This window comes from Pleurodeles waltl, chromosome 7 (assembly GCF_031143425.1).
Source record: "Pleurodeles waltl isolate 20211129_DDA chromosome 7, aPleWal1.hap1.20221129, whole genome shotgun sequence".
Lineage (NCBI taxonomy): Eukaryota > Metazoa > Chordata > Amphibia > Caudata > Salamandridae > Pleurodeles > Pleurodeles waltl.
The window spans coordinates 130,042,805-130,064,302 of NC_090446.1; the positions used below are offsets into that span (position 1 = coordinate 130,042,805).

At 44.8% G+C, this 21,498-nt stretch overlaps 1 protein-coding gene across 1 annotated transcript in view; it reads right to left on the reverse strand.

Annotated features, from left to right (window-relative positions):
- The window catches only part of PSMF1 (proteasome inhibitor subunit 1), a 52,554-nt gene extending 31,317 nt beyond the window's left edge, over positions 1–21,237 (reverse strand). The window contains exons 1-3 of the mRNA XM_069243308.1: positions 20,982–21,237; positions 10,209–10,361; positions 8,328–8,410 (exon numbers count right to left, since the gene is read on the reverse strand). Coding sequence (XP_069099409.1) covers positions 8,328–8,410; positions 10,209–10,361; positions 20,982–21,113 — 368 coding nt within the window. The 5' untranslated portion in view covers positions 21,114–21,237. The remainder of the gene's footprint in view (positions 1–8,327; positions 8,411–10,208; positions 10,362–20,981) is intronic.
- Between the last annotated feature and the right edge of the window lie 261 nt (positions 21,238–21,498).

Consider the following 21,498-nt stretch of genomic DNA (forward strand, 5'->3'; position numbering starts at 1 on the left):
CACATTGGGTAGAAAGTTGAGAATTTTTGAGTTTAGTTTGTTTTGTTTCCTTTGATTTACAGACATAAGTAGTATCCTGATGACAGGCATGGATTGTATCAAGGACGCCCCCGTTTAGGTTTTTTCATTATATTCGTCAGTTAAAATGTATTTCTTAAATGTTATTATTCTTTATGACCTTTTGTCTAGTTATTGGCATTTTCGTTTGGGGTTTTGTTTCTTTGTTTTTAGTAATTGTTGAATACATTTTTTCTCAGATAATTGGATATGCCATTCTAGGGGGTTGGTCCCCCGAAAAGGTCTATGTAGATTATTTAATGAGACTGCTCTCTCTTCTTTTTTCTTTGACTGGTATTATGCTTTATCATCTTCTGTGTTGCAGGTATTTATTTATGTATTCTTTTTATGTGTATAGAAAGTAGTTATGCTTATTGTATGTGGTAGATTTATTTTTGCAGTATGAATCTTGGTTCAGTTTGGCTTAGTGGTATTTTTGGGTGTTGTTCGAGGTCATGTCTGTAGTAGTATCATTTGAGTCACATATGGGTTGTATTTCACATTCTATTTTAGGCAGGGTGATGGTATTTACATTGGTGATGACACTGGTTGTTCCTCGTATTTCAAGAGAGTATAGCTGCTTATGTTGCATTTTTCATTGTTTATCTTTCCATTAGGCTATAAGCCACTTGAAATATATTCATTTTTGTGGAACCTGCGTTTTTTCTTCACTATCAACTGGAAATGGAACTGCCCTGAAGAAGGCGGCCTCCTTACTAGAGGAATACCGCCGAAACGCGAGTAGGCTTGGTTCCTATTATTCTATTTGTGAGAACATTCAATTTTTAAATAATGTTTAATTGCTCCATTCTGTGATTTTACAGATTGGGTCTTTACCATTCCATCTGCAAGGACATTTTCATACAACAGATGATTTTCTCATTTTTGTAATCACACAGGATTAGTTGACAACTGTTATACATGTAAAATATTGTGTCACATCGAATTGTATTCTGGTACAGCTGAAAGATTAAGGGGGTTATTACAACTTTGGAGGAGGTGTTAATCCGTCCCAAAAGTGACGGATATACCACCAGCCGTATTACGGGTTCCATAGGATATAATGGACTCGTAATACGGCTGGTGGTATATCCGTCACTTTACCGTCACTTTTAGGACAGATTAACACCTCCTCCAAAGTTGTAATAACCCCCTAAATGTCTACATTGAACTGTATTTTGGTATAATTGAAAGATTAAATGTTTTTTATATTTATGTTGTGTTGATTGTTTTGGTATCACATGTCTATTGTCATGTCCTGAGTTGCACATTGTCTGTCAATATTTTGTCCTATTATTCGTGGTTCCGGTATGTTAAGTGTATTCTTTTAATTTCTATAAATGAATTTGTTTGGTACTGATTAGATAGATGTTCTAGATTTGAAAGTGTAAATATTGTTGTGTGCAGGTTCGGTACATATATGAGTTTGAGATATCCTTATTCCGTGTTGACATACACATTTAATAAATATTCTTTTGGAATCTAGTATATTGGTTGTTGCTTTATATATTATTTTTACTTAGTTTTTGTATTAGTTAGTAGCTCAATATTTGTTCTTGTACTTCAGATTCAAGACTAAGCCACCTTGTGAGATCCTAAACTGAGATTTGTACATTGTATACAGATCTCGGCAGCAGATGCTTTAACCACTTAGGCTGCCTTTTCACCTTTGCTCACGTCGGTGTCTTCCTATGTGGCCAGCTAAATGGAATGTGTGGATCCCTTGCGGGCTGTCCTAGAAGGATGTCGAAAATTTCCCAAAAGGGTCTGATACTTTTTTCTTTTTTTTTTTAAACCTTACTCCTATCCTCATCTTCCTATCGAGTGCTTTCTCAAGCCCTACCCCATTTTAAATTTACCCAACATGGCTGGGGTATTGTGTCACTTAACTATGCCATGTGCCCTATTTTACCCTATCCTGCTCCAGGAAGTCCTGATGAGCTCCAGTCCAGGGCCAGTGGTTAACTGCAGGGCACTCCTGCAGTAAGATTGTGTGTGCTTGTTGCCAGTGCGAAACCAATAAACGTGCCAGTAATAGCCCAGCGTCTGCCCTTGAACCAGGTTTATTGTGGCTTGACTGGTGTGATCAGATGTACTGGGTGTGGACTTGTGCCCTTGTTGCTCACACGCTCCATTTAATAACAGTTCATTTGTTGTGGAACAGATCCGTCTCTCTTCCAAAGAAGTTGTGCCTCAAAGCCTTTTCTCTACTTGTCTCTTGGGTTGTGTTGACGAATGCCATGTTCTTCATCCCTACTCTTCAACCAGCCTTCCTTTTTATGCCATTATCCTCCTTTGCCTTGCCCCAGTTTTGACAGAGTCACATAAGTTACTATTAAAGCTGCAAGTCATGAACCTTACGCCATTAGGTTTGTGGCATCGCAGGACTTCCAAGGTTCTCTTTTCTGTTGCACTACTCCAATAGGCGTAATTGAACTGAAACAAGACCGCAACGCCTATTGCTAATAATAATACTCGGATATGTAAAGCAAGACTAACCACCAGTGAGGGTATTCAGGTGCTGTCTATAGGTACGGAGAGACTAGGGGCCAGATGTAGCAAGCAGTTTTGCCCATTCTGTGTCTATGGGAAAATGTGTTTGTACATATGGCCCTAAGTGCTTTGCCCAGAATCACAGGATGTTGAGCCGATGCAGAGACTCAAACCCTGATCCTCAGCGTCAAAGGCGGAAGCTTTGCATGCTACGCCACATCCTAAAGTGGTGTCCTTGTGACATGATGCCACCTGGTCACACTAGCTGTGTGCATCGTGTCTTCATGGTAGGCAGAGAAAATTACATGTAATGTGTTGTAAATGTGAATAAGTGATCGCACTTAACACATAAAAAGTACAAATTAAAATATATAATGTAATAGCTGTCATTTAATGCGCTTTTACTCAGTTTATCACTCTCAGAAGATGAACGGTTGAGTTAGTTCTGTGAAGAATCAAACTTATGTTGTGCACATTACATGCATATCTTAAGATTGCTTAACACAATGAGTTATCTTCATAAGAGTAGATTTGTGACATGAAGCTTATCTCTGAATATCTTTAGCAAGCACACAAATGCACTAAATTATTTTACTAGGTAGAATTCAAAAGTACCATCTACAGCAAACCTATTTTTCTGCAACGGACAGACTCGGGTCTCTTCAGCATTAACTGTCTAAGCCGTCTCTAGTTGGCCAATCCATACAGTAACTTACATGGCTTTTTAGACTGCACAGTGAGTTAATGTTCATAATGTGGAAGTTTGTGGACGGCTGGAAGAACACAGGTTCAAATCTCGTGGTCAACTCCATTTCTTATCCTGCAAGGCTCATAAAGAGCACCTGTAATACCCTCATTTGAAGAAGGTCGCAAACGCAACAACATCATGTTAAATTGGCTGCAAGCATTTTACAGCCCATTTAATATTTGTATGCGAGGTAAAATAACATTGTTTTACTGCACTGAAATGCTTATTACTTACGGGTAATTTTCATTCTTTCTTAGACATCCTGTTGTTTTAAAGCCCCTAAACAAGGAAGACTCCATCCATAAGAAAGTACTGGTAAGAGGAATGCGGAATCCAAGTAATGAAGATTACTGGTTTGTAATCTAAGCATTACCTCCTCATCCTGCATTCCTCATCCCTTTCCTTAGGAATTGCAGACATGCCAAAGCTCAAGTTTTCTTCATAGACAAAACTACACTTCTTTATTAGATGTACATTCTCAACAAAAACAATTTTCATACTTTTAAGAAACCAAACAAAATAAGGGAAAGAACCATTTTCAAAGCTTAACAGTTGATTTAAAAACCTTTGAACCAAACGTCAGTTCAGTACTTTGAGCCAGTTTGAACAAGTAGTGAGAAATAAAAGTGTAAATGTTAGAAAATGCCCGTTTTTGCATGGTGACCCTATTTTTTGTTGACTAGTATTTTTCTTTTTTAACTCTGCACACTGGCGTACTGCTGTACAGTACCTAGTGTATGAGCTCTGGCCCTAGGACAATGGTACCAGCATCAAAACGGTCAGAGTGCTCTTTCTATCTATGTAATCTCTGGGTCCCCCAGAATAGAGGGGGGGGGGGGGGGGGGGGGAGCGATTAATAATATACATTTTTTTAAAAGCAATATTTTCATTTTTTGATGCTGATAGAGGAAGAAGGTATATTGAAGTGCTTTACTTATATGCAGGGCCATTGGAATTATGTGGCAGGGAGGACCAAATTATGCAGCAAGATTGACTAAGGTGTGTGGCAAGAAAAGTTCAGTTATGCATTTACAACACCAGTAGCTCTAACTCAAGAAAATGAAAGACCTATTGCATTGTAAATGCTTGTCTAGTATGTGTTGGAAACTGATCAATATGAGTTCCGCAGCTACAAGATGGCTTCACTAAAACTAGGGATGTTTAGTATCAATTATCTCATAATAATAAGCCCTCACTGATTCCAGTGATGGATTATTACATGAACCCAGAGGGCACATTAGAGGTGCCCCCTACAAAACCTACCAACTGGTGTGCTGAATGACTGTTTTCCACCAATCTGCTACCAACAGACACGTTTCTGACCCCTAAGAGTGAGAGCCTCTGCTCTTGGGCGGTCAGGAACAAAGCCTGGTCTGGCAGGGGTGTTACACAGGATGACCTACAAATCTGCATTTCAAGGCAGGGGGCTTAAACAAGTCCGCCGCCTTTGGTATGCAGATCTGGCTTCCCTTAGAGGTGAGGAGATGCCGACCCCCTGGGCAGGGCCCATTTGGTACCTGGACAGGCACACAAAATTAGCTATGAAGGAGGCGTGCTGCACTGGCAGGCTGGACACACCTCTAGGGTGACCAGCCTGAAGTGAACACAGAATTAGGAACTCCACCATCTTGTGCATGGGGGGGAATTAGAAATTCTGGGACAGGGTGATGCCCACTCCCCAAAGGAAGTGGTCATCTAGGGGGTGTAGTGACATCGGGGGTAAGTTGCCCATTGGCTACTACCCCCCACCCCGCTTAACACCTCTAAATTGAGTATTTATGGGAACCCCTGATACCAGGACTTCAGATTCCGAGGGACACAAAAGAAGGAGTGGCCCACGGCCCTCGGCACCGCACCGACCCCCGCAGACCACGCCCGCAACCTCGGCTTCATCTTGGACCCTCTTCTCACCATGACCAAGCAAGTCAACGCCGTGTCCTCCGCCTGCTTCCTCACTCTCCGCATGCTCCGCAAGATCTTCCGCTGGATCCCCGCCGACACCAGAAAAACCGTGACCCACGCCCTTGTCACGAGTCGCCTGGACTACGGCAACACCCTCTACGCCGGGACCACCGCCAAACTCCAAAACCGCCTGCAACGCATCCAAAACGCCTCGGCCCGCCTCATCCTCGACGTACCCCGCAACAGCCACATCTCCGCACACCTGAGACACCTGCATTGGCTCCCAGTCAGCAAAAGGATCACCTTCCGTCTTCTCACCCACGCACACAAAGCCCTCCACAACAAGGGACCGGAATACCTCAACAGACGCCTCAGCTTCTACGTCCCCACCCGCCCCCTCCGCTCCGCTGGCCTCGCACTTGCTGCCGTCCCTCGCACCCGCCGCTCCACGGCGGGTGGGAGATCTTTCTCCTTCCTGGCGGCCAAGACCTGGAACTCCCTCCCCACCAGCCTCAGGACCACCCAGGACCACTCCGCTTTCCGGAGACTCCTAAAGACTTGGCTGTTCGAGCAGCGATAACCCCCCCTTTCCCCCCTAGCGCCTTGAGACCCGCACGGGTGAGTAGCGCGCTTTACAAATGCTAATGATTTGATTTGATTTGACACAAAAAGACTGCTGACCTTAGAACCGAGGAGCACGACTGACTTGGCGGCAACCCTGCCAGCCTGCCGGGCATCTGACCCTCACAGAAAAACAGACTTGTCCTGCTGCTGTGCAGACTCCAAGAAACCCAGATAGCTCAAAGTGCTTCGCCAATCGCTGAAGAATCTCTCTTGGAACAAAGCACCAGCTTCCCTGCATTTGCAGGTAACGCTTGTAAGGTCCGGTACTCTGCCCTGTTGGGTATCGGGCACCCCAAGGGACCAACAAGTCAAGACAAGACTATTTGGAGCCCAGTAGGTCAGCCTCAACACTTCACCGAAGTCCTGAGATGCTGATCCCACCCGCAGGCTTCCTGCACCTATACCTGGGGTACTGGACCCCTTACAGCAACCAAGGCTTGTTCGTGGCTCAATCCGGACTCCAACAGCACCAAAGCAGGCTTATCATTGAGGGATATCAGAATCCACAAGATCATTTCAGGAAAGTGACCCCACTGCCCTGTTTCCCCTCTTCATTAGGTCACTAAGACCCAGAGCCCATCTCTGGCCACTGTGATCCGACGCCTCAAACCACCTCTTCACCCGAGTCCAGTAGCCCCAGTCTGAGAGAGTCGATGGCGCCAACAGAATCCTAAGGCCCTCTGGAGCTGAGCCCACCCCTGGGTTTGGCAAGACTGGACTCCCAGTCGCCACCTGCAGCCTCTTTCTGCAGGACCCCATCTACAGTGACCGCCTCTGGTGACGGAAACCAGAGGATCCACTACACCTCTGCACCTGGCCGCCCCAGGCCGAGCAAAAGAGGACCAAAGGTGTCCCTACATCCCTGAGCCTCACAAGACCTGAACCAACTTGTTAGTTCAGTCTGATTGGACTCCCAGTCCATGCTTGCAGCCTCTTTCCGCAGGCCCCCTCTGCCGCCACCGGTGATGGAAACTCAACAGTCCAAGTTACCTCTGTACCCAGCTACCCCGGACAGAGAAGAAGAGGACCAAAGGTGTCCCTACGTCCCCGAGCATCACAGGAATTTAACTGCCTTGGTGGATTACCCAGACTGGTCCCCCAGTCCCTACCTACAGCATCTTTGTAACTGGATCATTCACTATTGGGAGTAAATGGGACATGTGACACACCTCTACACCCAGACGCCCCAGCACCTCCCAAGGTGAGCTGTTGGTGTGACCTTGGACCCTGTCCCATTCTCACCTTAAGTCCTGGAGAACAGCCCTAGGAGTCGCTGTGAAGTGTCTGACTGCATTACCACTCCCAAATAATGCACTGTGTCAACTTGAGAACTGAAAAAGACATTCATAACTCAAAAAGTACTCACTTGATTCCAATGATCTTGGTATCAAAATGTATACATTAAAGTATGTATTATTTTTAAAAATAGGTGTTGGATTTCTTTATTGACAGTGTGTCTCACTTACTGCCTATGTGTGTACAATACATGCTTACACTACCCTCTGATATGCCTAACTGCTCGCCCCCACACAACCACAAAAGAGAGCATTTGGGGAGTCATTTGTGCCTGTGCAATTCCTCTGGGGTTTGCTTGCACTCTTTGCAGAGTGTACCTCGTAGCTAGCTTACTACAGCTACAACCCATAGGCATGCGTCAACACAACGTTAGCGATGCAATGAGTGTTAGCCAAGTTTTCTGTAGTGGGCACAGAAATGAGCAAATCAGAGCATTTTGGACTTAAATCTAGGTGGGCAATGCCTTTGAAGCTTGACAGGATATAGTCAGAAGAAAACTGCAGGTAGAGAGGAATGAAAGGTACATACCCAATTCATGTGTCAACAGAATAGTACAGTAATATCAGTGAATACTGTGAAGTAATGTTATATTAGCTTTGTAATACTTGTACCTACCTGCCTATGATGCAGAGAATTATGATAAAAAGTTATAAAGTTACATAAAACATTATTTTTTTTACATAAATACAGTAGATTGAGGGTTACTGTATTGCTCGAAAGTTTATAAATCTAACGGGAAGGCACATTTTCTTTGTTACCGTCTTAAAGGCACACATGCTTGCAACAGGAGCAGCCAGCCGAAGAGCACAATAACATGATAGTGGAATGACGAACTGTCCTTCTGCGAAAGGGCCTCCATGGGACTTAATTGGAGACAATTGCTATAAATAAAGTTTTTTTTTTTTTTTTTTTTTTAAATGCTCCTCCATAGTCTTTACTTTTTTTAAATATAAAATCTTACATCCACTCCAAACTTCAGTATACATTAGGATTATGATCCTGCCCTCTGGGAAGCTAGAATGCCCGTTGCGCCGCAAAATGCCCCTTGAAAATGAGTGGCTATCAGAAAATGAGCGCCTTCAGTCATTGATCCGTAATTTAGAGATGCAATATTGTGCCTTGAACAGCAGCTGGTCCCACAAAATTCAAATAACAGACTCAGGCAGTCCCTCAAACTAATGGAGATCTTTTGGAGCACAACAAATACCTGTGGAAGTTCTTCAAGTTGTCGCCATCAATGTAATCTGCCACATCAAGTGTGAGGTCCACGACCTGCTCCAGCTTGGGATCCTGAAGGGAAAAAATGTAGTTGTGTTGAAAGTAGCAAAATCAGAAAGATCAGGGACTAGATATCAGTGCACCAGATGCTCGAGGTACTTGTGCTATTGACTTAGCCTCAACATCACAAGTAGCAGATCAGCATGATGTGTCAAAAAGGTCCCTTAGAACGCAGGGTCAGCTATAGAGACACTGAAATAAGCAGCAAAGTATCTCCTGTTTCACACAAAACCAAGACTGGGCATTGGGTCTGAAGAAAAGCTTCCCCCACCTGTTAATCACTCCCAAATGCAAAGTGAAATGCCTACTCTTACAGAAACATCCCATTTTTGGACCAAGTACTCAGACTCGACAATCCGCAAAAACACCAATTCATATAACTACTTATAGGACTCACTAACTGCAAACAAAGGCATGTGAATGCATCAACTTGCTGCACTGTTATAAAAGAGGAGAATGGACACTCGCAGAAGAAACACTAGAGAATAAACACTATGGCCAATACAAAGCACAAAATATTTTGTAACTGTACCAGTCAGCTTTGACAAAAAAATATGCATGTCAAAAGGTACTTTGGGAGAGCAGGGGAGTCACTTAATCTGTCCTCACTTCACAATGTGGTGACAGGCACAGCAACCTGATCCTACAGAAAAGCGAGTGCAGCATTATCTAAAGCAGCTTGATCTCTCTTCTGGAATGGGGACTGCATCAGGAGGTGGACTGTTTCTAGGATGTGTGTTACCGTAGACTGACAACTAAATAAACATACATAAACTGATCAAGAGCAAAATGCTTCTGACTGAAGATTTGGCAGCACAAATGAGGTTGCCCAGAACATATGCAGAGTGTAGGAGCCCCATTATGAGAGCTGGTGGACCTAGGACTCATCAATAGTTATCAAGATTGAGGCATATGGACCTGATGTGCAGGTAGAGAACACTTGCTTGCATATAATCGAGGATGAAAGTGGCAGGATAGAGGAAGTCTCTAGGCTAACAAGGTGTCTATTAATTATTATCTGCTGAACAAAGCGCCTGCGGGCACGTAATACAACTAATCTGACCATCAATTCACCTGCTATTTCTTGCACACAACCATGAATAACAGAATCAGAGTGGATCCAGGGCACTAAAAGCCACATACCTCCAAAGAAGAACGCAAAAAGAGGAAAAGCTTTGCTGCAGTGGCATGTGATGGGTCTCCAACATTCTTTACTTCACAAGCCCCCACCAAGTGCCACAACTTGATGGTAGCAGAGGTGGCCTCCAGATTCATGACACTTACTTTCCATGACTCAAGGTCTGTAGCCAACAGAAAGGGAACAGAACCCCGACCTGCTTTCTCTTTGGCACCAAACTGGATGTCTTATTATACACAAGACAACCAGACACACAACAGCAACACTTGGGGTTCACAAGGCATGGCCTGTGGCGAGGCTGGGCGACACTGGGGTAATATACATTTTGTGTGGTAAAGATGAACATGCCTAATGGGACACTTACAGGCAATCTTCAGGTGAAACTTATGGGCATAATTCTCTAGCATAGTGACAGATAGGGTGTGGTGGGAAATTTCAGGCAGGTTGTGGGACCATTTTATGGTGATTTGGTTGATTGTTTAGGATCATTATTACATTCAAATTAGTGCAGCAGGTACGGCATTCCCAGTTTTTCGAGGTATTTCATGATCATACATGTTTACAAACCAAAACAGAACTCCTCCTGACAAAATTACTTTGCAACTTGCCCAGTGCATAAATAGTTATGAATTAGGTTGCAAACTTGCACTAGTACGTATTGGAGAGACTCACCATGGCATTAATAATTATGCTGCTCTCAACCATGATGGCCTTTAGGAGGATCTCAGACGTGTCATCCACAGAGCGGTACCGCAGGGTGTACAGTTCTTTGTTTGCATTCCATCCTGGTGGAAGCAATTCAGACTTTGTCTCATCAGAAACTGGCTACAGTAGGGGAATAAGAGAGAGAAAGAGAAATTATTTTACAATTACATTATCACAACTCCTTTTCCAGTTGGTCTACTACACCTTGTGATCACTGAGACCACAAAGTTACACAGTATCTACAAAGAAAATAACTAGCCGAACAGCAACCATAGAGATACGGGGCTCCTGCTCCCTCAGACTGAAAGTTATAGCTTGGCCCGCCTTGGGGTATCTAGGCCTCTTGATAAAGGGTTCTTGACAGTCCGAAAACACAGCTTGAACAGCAGTACGATTTGAAAGAGGTTCTCCTAGAAAAGAAAGTAAGGGCAACCCTACCAGGATAGCTCTGCATCGGAGGGGTCCTATATCGCCCACAAGAGGGCGGTTTCTTCTGTTTCTCAGAAATAATAGGAATGACCTACAGTTTAGTTGGTGCACAACATCTCTTCTTGTCTCTGACATTTAGGTAGTCAGTGTGGTCAGTTTTGAATACATCACTTATCTCAGAAGGGGGGTTCTTCTGCCCTCGTTCTCTAGTCATAAGGAGGAGTGAGATTATAAAGGGCATGTGTGTAGAGGTAGGGTGATTCCTATGGCACCTCAGGTATACGAAATTGTGTGTGTGTCTGCATGCAAGCATGTAGCATCCCATGACTCCTAGGGTTGTATGAGCAGAGGGATACCTACACCAGGGGTGTATGGTGTTGGGCTCTTTGGCATCCAAGAGGTAATACTCTTGGCTTAAAATGGCCTTCAGGAGGGTGCATGATCCTATGGGTCTCATGGTAATGAATATAAGGGTAACTGGAACTATATGTATGCTAGTGTGAGAATGAGTATTCTGTGATCTCCAAGGAAAGAAGTGTTTAGAGGTAGCTAATATATTCATGGGTGATAACGCCATGACCCTAGTGGTGGGCATGGAAATTTCACGATGGGAATTAGCTGTGGGCAGAAAAGAACAAGTTACTTACCTTCGGTAACGCTTTTTCTGGTGGATACACTGACTACCTGTGGATTCCTCACCTTATGAATTCGATCCCTGCGCCAGCATCCGACGGAAAGTCTTCTTCCTAGCTGTCTACGTCGACGAGGACGTCATAATGGCACGGCTCCACGTGACTCCATCTGACGTCAGCGTGCCAATAAGAGGTCCCCGTCGGCGTACTAACGTCAGTTTCACCTCACTTTTTTCGTGCCTTTAAAGCAAATAGGAGTAAACCGACCATGAACATTTATAAATAATATAGAAAGATGTACACACACAAAAATCTTGATCATTTAAATAATCCATTCTTATTGAAAGCTGGGATACATAAATATACAAAATAAAAAGAGAAATATCACTATATACATATATATATATATATACACATACATATATATATATATACATGCATTTATATATATATATATATATATATATATATATATACGCTTTCATTTATATAAATATAAAGCTAAATACTGCAAGATAAGAGTGTAACCAGGTAGGCAACGGGGAGGCGGGAGGGACCGTGAGGAATCCACAGGTAGTCAGTGTATCCACCAGAAAAAGCGTTACCGAAGGTAAGTAACTTGTTCTTCTGATGGATACAACTACCTGTGGATTCCTCACCTTATGAATAGAGTCCCAAGCAGTACCGCACTCGGTGGTGGGTGCCCACCTGATTACACTAAGAAATCTTGCAATACCGAGCAAGCAAAGTGACCGTCCCTCCTCATCTCGGAGTCTAAACAGTAATGTTTCACGAAAGTATGGATGGACGCCCAAGTTGCCGCTTTACATGTGTCTACCAATGGAACTCCCCTCGCCAGAGCCGAGGATGCAGATTTAGCTCTAGTAGAGTGGGCCCGGATACCTTCAGGAGGGGCCATTTTTGCCAAAGAGTAACAGATCTTGATACACAAGATGACCCACCTGGAGAGTGTCCTTTTCTGTACAGCTCTGCCTTTCTGTTGACCAGCATACCCAACAAATAGTTGCTCATCCAAACGAAAGTCTTTAGTTCTTTAGAGATAAAAACTCAGGGCCCTCCTAGGATCCAACCTATGGAGTCTCTCCTCTTCTTTAGACGGGTGGGGAGGAGGGTAAAAAGCAGGAAGAGTGATATTCTGCCCTAAATGAAAAGGGGTGACAACTTTCGGCAGAAAAGCAGCCCTGGTTTTTAGAACCACTTTATCAGGAAAAAACACAGTGAAAGGAGGCTTAACGGAGAGCGCCTGAAGCTCACCAATCCTTCTAGCAGAAGTAATCGCGATCAAGAAAACAGTCTTGAAGGCTAAATATCTCAATGAACATGAATGAATGGGCTCGAAAGGCGAACCCATTAAAAATGTTAAAACAAGATTTAAGTCCCACTGAGGCATGTGAAAAGGAGTAGGAGGAAATCTATTCACCAAACCCTTAAGGAACCTATGTACAATGGGAGACTTGAATAAAGATGGCTGATCCGGAAGGCAAAGAAATGCCGACAGAGCTGCCAAATAACCCTTAACTGTAGCTATAGCACAGCCTTTCTGCGCCAAACTGAGAACAAACAAAAGTACATCTGAAAGATGGGCCTTTAAAAGGATCTTTTTGGTTCTCTCCACACCACAACACAAATTTTGCCCACCTTCCGGCATAAATAGACTTAGTGGAGTGTCGCCTAGACGATAGTATAACATCCACTACATCCGGTGGGAGAGAAAAAGAACTCAGGTTGCCCCGTTCAATCTCCAGGCATGAAGGTGCAGGCTCTGGAGGTGGGGGTGTAGAACCTGCCCCTGCGATTGAGAGAGGAGATCTGCCCTGAGCGGGAGACAGAGCGGAGGGCACAGAGAGTTGAAGTAGGTCTGTATACCATACCCTTCTCGGCCAGTCCGGTGCCACCAATATGATCTGGGCCGGGTCTTGACGAACCTTCCTCAAAACCCGAGGAATCAAGGGTATGGGGGGGAAACACATAAAGCAACTGGCCGTTCCAGGACATCTAAAACGCATCCCCCAACGCCCCTTGCATCGGATACTGGAGGCTGCTGAATAACGGGCAATGCGCGTTCTCCCGAGTGGCAAATAAATCCACCTGAGGAGTACCCACATCTCGAAGATGTGGAGAACTACATCCGGATGGAGATGCCACTCGTGATCTAATGAGAAGTGACGACTGAGAACATCCGCACGTACATTCAACACTCCAGCCAAATGATTTGCTATCAAGCAAATCTGATGGTCCTGAGCCCAGGACCAGAGTCGTAGGACTTCTCGGCAAAGAAGATACGACCCCACTCCTCCTTGCTTGTTTATATACCACATCGCGGTAGTGTTGTCCGTCAGGATCTGAACTGACGGACCGCGAAGGGAAGGGAGAAAGGCCTTGAGCGCCAAACGTACAGCCCGCAATTCCAACAGATTGATATGCAATATCTGTTCCACTGGAGACCAACGACCCTTGATCTCCAGGTCCCCCAGATGAGCTCCCCACCCTAGAGTGGAAGCATCCGATATCACTGTGGCCACCGGAGGTGGTAGTGAAAATGGTTTCCCTTAGAAAAGGTTGCCGTCCACTGACCACCAATGAAGATCCGCTACAGCGTCCCTGGAGATCTGTATTGAATCCCTGAGATCCCCTTTGTGCTGGAACCACTGTCTGCGGAGACACCACCGAAGAGCCCTTATATACCAGCGAGCATGAGTGACCAACAGAATGCAAGAAGCAAACAGACCTAGCAGGTGTAAGACTTTGAGGACTGGAACTGCTGCTCCTCTTTGAAACAAAGAAATCAGTGCCTGAACATCCCGCACCCGCTGAGGCGGGGGGTAGGCACGAAACCTTGTTGTGTCCAATACTGCCCCTATGAACAGGAGGCGTTGAGAGGGCTCCAGGTGAGATTTGGGTACGTTCACCGAAAAACCCAGATCGAACAACAACTGCGTTGTCATTCGCAGATGAGACAACACAATCTCTGGAGACTTGGCTTTGATCAACCAATCGTCCAGGTAGGGAAAAACCGCTACCTCCCTCTTTCTGAGATGTGCTGCAACAACTGCCATCACCTTTGTGAAGACCTGAGGTGCTGAAGTAAGACCAAACGGAAGGACCGCGAACTGGTAATGTTGCAATCCGACCACAAAACGGAGATACTTCCTGTGCGACTTGACTATGGGAACATGAAAGTACGCGTCCTGCAAATCGACAGACACCATCCAGTCTCCTTCGTTCAACGCCAACAGCACCTGCGCTAGGGTCAGCATTTTGAATTTTTCCTGCTTGAGGAACAAATTCAAAATCCTCAAGTCTAGGATCGGCCTTAAACGACCGTCCACTTTGGGAATCAGGAAATACCTTGAATAACACCCCTGACCCCTTTCCTGCAACGGTACCAACTCTATAGCGCCCTTTGCCAACATGACTACAACCTCCTGTTGCAACAACAGAAGATGTTCTTCTGAACAAAAGGAGGGACGGGAAGGGAGGAGGAAACTCCTGGAAGGGGAGAGCATAGCCCTTTTCCACAATTCCTAGCACCCACGAGTCTGTTGTAATTGACCTCCATTGCTGCAGAAAAAGACTCAATCTTCCTCCCACAGGAGAAGCGTGACTGATAAAGTGGGGAAAACTAGGGCTGCTTCTGCTGCTGTCCACCCGAGGAGGATGAAGAAGAAGAAGAGAGCTGCTGGGCTGGACCTCTAGCCCTGCCCTTACCTCGCCCCCTGAAGGCACGATAGGGCGGGTTGGCAGGTTTTTGGGCATACGATTGAGACCTACGAAAGGCAGAGCCTCTAGCAAACCCTCGAAACCTACGAAAAGGCCTGTACATAGTAGCAGAAGGGGTCTGCAAACCCAGGGACTTAGCTGTAGCCCGACAGTCCTTAAACCGTTCAAGGGCAGAATCTGCCTTGTCCCCAAACAGCTTTTCCCCATCAAATGGAAGGTCCATTAACGTGGACTGTACATTTGTCGAGAAACCCGAAGACCTTAGCCAGGCATGCCTTCTCGTAGCCACCGATGTTCCCATGGCCCTGGCTATAGAATCTGTAGTATCCAGGCCAGATTGAATAATCTGCTGTGCAGCCGCTTGCGCGTCCAAGAAAAGGGCCCCAAAAGATTTTCGCACTTCCTGTGGCAGATCTTTTGCCATCTCCTTCGCAGAGTCCATCAGGGCATGAATGTATCTGCCTAGCACACAAGTGGAATTGGTAGCTTTCAGGGCCATGCTACAAGAAGAGAAAATTTTCTTTGAGGATTGCTCCATCCTCTTGGATTCTCTGTCTGTTGGAACACCAGGGAATGTACCAGGGGCAGATTTCGCAGAACATGATGCCTGAAGCACCAAACTCTCCGGAATATGGTGACGAGATAGGAATGATGGATCTCCTGGGGCACTCCTATGCCTTCTCGCCACTGCCCTGTTCACCGCAGGAGATGTCACCGGCTTTCTACACAGGTCCATAATAAGCTCAATCAACGCCTCATTAAAAGGCAACAAGGGGTCAGCACTGGAGGAAGAAGGATGAAGAACCTCCGTGAGCAAGTTAGTCTTGACTTCTGCCGAGGACAAAGGCAAATCTAGATAGTCAGCCGCCTTCCTCACCACAGCATGGAAAGAGGAGGCCTCCTCAGTAAACTCCCCCGGAGAAGCAATGTCCCACTCCGGGGAAGTATCCAAGCCACTTGCAGTGGCAAGTCCTTGAAAATCATCAGAAGGCTCTATCTCACCTTCCTCAAGCCTTCTGTACTCCTCTTCCTCCAAAAGCCTCAGCGCCTTCCTCCGAGATCTTAAATGGGTCTCCAGAGCCGGTGTCGACAAGGACTCCATCGACGCCGATGACCTCAAACCTTGAGTTGGTTCCGGAAGACACCCGGATTCAACCGGCGTCGGCACCGACCCGAAGTCGGCCGATGACCTCCTCGAATGCGCAGGAGATGGAGCCGGTCTGGATGAGGCCACCAAAGACGCCGGATGGCGCGGAGAAGGAGTCGGACGAGAAGCCGACGGATCCACAGTCCCAGGCGAAGGACTCCTTCCAGGGGAAACCCCCGGCGCCGGACCACCAGGCTCTGAAGGGCAGAAGGGCATGAAAGGAGCAGCCCTGTACGACGCCGGCGAGCCCAAATTAAATGCCAATGGCCCCGTGGGACCCGCTGGTGCACCAGCAGGGGCCATGGCTTGAAACACAGCATACATCGCATTTAAAAATGCGGCCGGATCCGTCCCTGGAGTCGGGAACGCTGGGTACTGCTGTGTAGACGTCTGGGGAACATCAGGATCCCTCGACGCCGGTGAGAAACGAGGACTATCTTGAGTGACCTCATAGACTGAAGGGCCGGTGACAACCTCGGACTCTCTGGCTGAGGCATGACCGTAGGACTCATCTCCCACGTCTTCTGGCGCCGTGACGAACGAGACCTCGACCGACTCCTCGATCGGCTCCGCTCCGAACGGCGCTGAGAGTCATGACGGCGCAGAGAGTCATGATGACGCCGCTTCTTATGTTTTTTTGGGAGAAGCATGGGAAGAAACCTTCTTGTGTTCCTTCTTCTTTGCCTTGGCCAAGAAGAGCTTCGCTTCTCGTTCCTTCAGAGCTTTCGGATTCATGCTCTGGCACAAAGAACAGCCTTCCACATCATGCTCAGAGCTCAAACACCAAATACAATCCGAATGGGGGTCGGTCACTGACATCTGACCCCCGCATTCCCTACACGGCTTAAAACCGGACTTCTTCGGAGGCGACATTGTAACTTCACAAGATCGCTACAGTAACCAACGGGCCAGGAAGAAAACCGTTGAAGTCGAATGCACGGAAAAAGGAAAAACTGACGTTAGTACGCCGACGGGGACCTCTTATTGGCACGATGACGTCAGACGGAGTCACGTGGAGCCATGCCATTATGATGTCCTCGTCGACGTAGACAGCTAGGAAGAAGACTTTCCGTTGGATGCTGGCGCAGGGATCGAATTCATAAGGTGAGGAATCCACAGGTAGTTGTATCCATCAGAATACAATAGCTTACTAGTGTGGAATCTTGTGTGCACAGGGTGCATGTAAAAGCACTATCAGAGTTTGAGTGTAGGTAGGGATCCTGTAGCCCTTGGGTGTTTGCGCGAGTGGTAGAAAATATGGTCCATAGGTTTGTATTTTGAAGTCAACGTGTTGGTGGTTAATCAGAGTTCAAATACTGAGCCAGAGAGCATAATCAGTGCTCAACTTGCAATCAGCATTAGTGTAAAAACAGTTGCAGCAATAGTTTTCAGTCACCTCTATTGCCAGTGTTGAAATTAGATCTGTATCCCTTGCAACATAGATCCACTGAATCTTGTGCTTACTGGGCTGTACAAGATTTTATGTGGCCATATGGAAGGCTGTACTCACTCCACTGTCTTGATGTCAAATGCGTGCCAGTCTAGAAATTAAACATTTAAGCAATCCCAAAGAGCTTACATTTTTTAAACATATCCCAGAATTTCAAAGAAAAAAAAAAAAAACAATGATGCTTTAAAAGCAATCACAGACATGGCGGGCTGCTGACCCCAGCAAGCCACCATTCCAGTGTTGGCTATCAATCCTAAAGTGTCGCAAACTGCAACTTACCACATTAATATTCATGAGGTAGGTCGATTTGCAACCCACTAGGAATCTTTAATTTTAACTTAAAAGTTTTAACATTAGGAATAGTGATTTCTTGATTGTGATTCGCAGAAAACTGTAATTAGGAAATCGCTATTCCTAATGTTCATCTTGGCCAATTGTCTTTATAGAGAAAAGTATTGAGTATGCAGAAGATCTGAATTACCAGGAAGATGATACATTAACATTTTAAATAATCTCATTCTGTCATAGACAGTTCGATATTCAGCTCTAGATCACAAATACTTTGCACCATATCAAAAGTAAGGAGATTAATACTAAGGTATTATGCATCCAGGGGATAATGCCCTGATGGAGAAGGGGCCGTGAAACTGCAACAAACATGGTTCTGTGATTTTCTTGAAAGCCAAGAAATAACTACAGAGTTACAGAAACTTAAACAAATGATCTACCACAAATTCTACTGCTGTATAACTCCCGGAAGTTTTCAAACACTTAGAAGTCCTCTGAATCCAACATTTGATCCACCTCTCTGAACCCTTTGTTACTCTTCTTGAGTACTTCCAGAGTGACAACTGATGGGAGGGTGGGGTTGTTCCAGAGGGGCAAACACCCAGTTTCTCTTTATTTGTGTTGTTTTTTTCCCCACTGAATATTGCTGGTGTGAAGGGTATTTGTAATGTTTTAGATCTCAACTATCTGAATTGAATTCTGCACACAAAACCAGTCAACCCACAATCTTGTGCCATTCTTGATAAAATAACTAAGAAAATGACTACCTTCAAGGTGTGACAACCCACAAGAGAAAAATATCAAAGCTGGCCGGACGTTGTTATTCAATTTCTGACACAGTTCACCTGACCTTTGTTAACAGGTCACACAACCACCCTATAGACACCCATGTGAACTCTCCTGTCCAAATGATGGCCAGACTCAAACATTAATTTTAGCACAAAGAGTATTTCAATATGAATGGCAGGCAATCGAAAAAAAGCACTGTACGAGGGAATCCTTCTTAAAAAAGATTTATCTTAGCTACCAAAAAATCTTAAGCAATCAGGTTTAATGCAGCTCCTACAGTAAGGATACTGAGCGTTTAGATTCTCCTTAGAAGCACGTATCAAAATCCTTTAGGTCTACCAGTGATTCATTTTGTATCTTAGATCCCAATGAATACTTCTAAGCACTCAAAAACCCTATGTTGCTTTGTTCTGGTGCCAAGATGGCAATATTATATGCACACAGTAGTAATTTGTGGGCTTCCTTAAAGTTGAGAACGGGACACGCCCCATGATCTCTCATTTAGTCATTTCAGTCTTTAAGAAAGATGATAATATCTCTTCCCTGCAATTTAGACCCTGACTGAAAAAAGCAGAAAATAAAAGTTATTGTTCCTATTTCTACATTAGCACTTCTATCTAGTTTAGACTTAGCTGGCCCGTGTGCGGCGGAGCACCTTGGTTCTCACAAGTGTGTGCTAAGCTTGCAGCCCTTAGAGCATGTAAACATTTGATGAAGGTGACGAGTACATTGAAAAGGAGGGGTCGAGATTTGTAATTTCCCCAGTAACTTGCACTGGAGCAGGTAATATTTAATGAGGTAATCAGTTGGGCAAAATATGCAAAACAAAACATCTTTAGCCTTAAAACAATTCTCACCTATGCAGCACTGACAAGTACCATTTCTCTGGGTTGGACTAATGTAGGCTTCTCCAACCAGTAGATTGTGAGCCACTGGTAGTTCTCCAGCTATTTATAAGTAGCTCTCCTGTGTGCATTCCATCCTACTAAATTAAAAGCTTTTGCTTGTCTGAAATAATGTCTATCAAAATTCAAAAGTGTGCATTCAAGACGAAAATGTGTGTATCATTAGAACTCTAAACTGATGTTTGGAGAATAAAAATGATTTAATTTCCAAAATATATTTAAAGCTGATATTTGAATGCCAGGCCATTTGGTGTTTGGCAGACTTAACATTAATATTATTACCTTGGTGCCAGGTGTGCTGTAGGCATTACCCATGTAGAGGTTTTCCAAATTGACAAATGCTTTTGGACGTTACTAATGGCAACCGTGCCTGATGCATTGAAATGATCACTGATACTAATATTGAATAGGATGGCCACTAATGTAATCTTGTCTGATGTGGTGACTATTACAACACTACAATACTAATACAATCGGTAGCTTGTGATGATTTTCATTAAACCGAAGTAGCTCTTATTATAGAAAAAGTTGGAGACTCCTAGACTAACGCATCTTCTTAATCATTACTGCATAGGACCATTTTGTCATGCAATTCTGGGTGCTCCTTCACCAAACGCGATGGCCATGTATCAAAATATTATTTGCCAGCGTATTCAAGAAGTCAGATGGCGAGCTTTTAACTGCACACAGCAGTGCATGAAAGTTGGCTAAAATTTCAGGGGGCGAGGAGATTTTTGTCATGTTTACACGGGCACTGTCAAGACGGTGATGGCTGCTTCACTGCTTTTCAAAGCAATCATAAAACTGCAGGAAAGCCTTAAGTGTACCGTAAAGAAAGGTGGGAAGCCTTGAGAAAAGAGCCTCAAATCCCCGAGATTGGTTTTAAATACCAGTTTAATATTATAGCGCCACAACTGCTTCCCATACGACCACGTTATGAGTAGTAGGTCCGTCGTCAGCTATAAGCCCTGCAGGGGGTTTGCAGTAGTTTCAATGCATTTATTCCAGAGATACAGTGAACACAAATATGGTACTTTCTGATATTAATCCCATACCAGGAATTTCACTAATTGTTTTAACTCGAGAGAGTGACACTAAGAGCGTCCCACAAATTGTAAAGGAATGCCACACAAAAGGACACTGAAACGTTGGAAATAGTATGTCACACATAACAAATTGAAAGCTTGGCAGATATGCTATGGCAAGGGCGTGAATGAACTCCGAAGGCACTCCAAAGGTATCCGAGAGAATAGTAACCTATAAAAATTACATTTTCTATCCGGGCGACTATGACTAGAGTAGCCATAAGGGGTTACACACTCCCAAAAGTAGGAGCACCAACATTACAGGATCACTCACCCTGTCCCCGGCCCCCAAACACTCATAGCCCTGCGACACCAGCTCCCAGTGCACGAAGCATATCAAGGCGTCCTGTGGGACCGAGATCTCCTGTGCCACGGAGGCGAAAAGCAGCTGCAGCCCGGGAGCCATGTTAAGAGTAAAGTCAAGACACGGATGTGCAGCGACAATACAGAGCGCAGTCCAAATGCGCCACCGGGCTCTACAATTGCACTGTCACTGCTAGCGCGCGCGGCGAACCGTGTCCCGTTCTGCCATGGTAGTAGAAGACGGACTAGACTCCCCATGCCTTTCCTTAAGCAACCGTAGAATTCAACTACTGTCCGCTGGTTACAATGGGAACTAAAAAACATAATTCAAAGAGAGTATAACATTTTGAAGTAAAACTTAATCAGATTATACAAATTCATTTTTTTATAAAAGTAAGGAATGGTACTTTAAGAGGCATACATTTATTTTTAAAAGTGACATATGTTGAACACCACATCTATAATTATTAAGTAATGGAAAACACAGC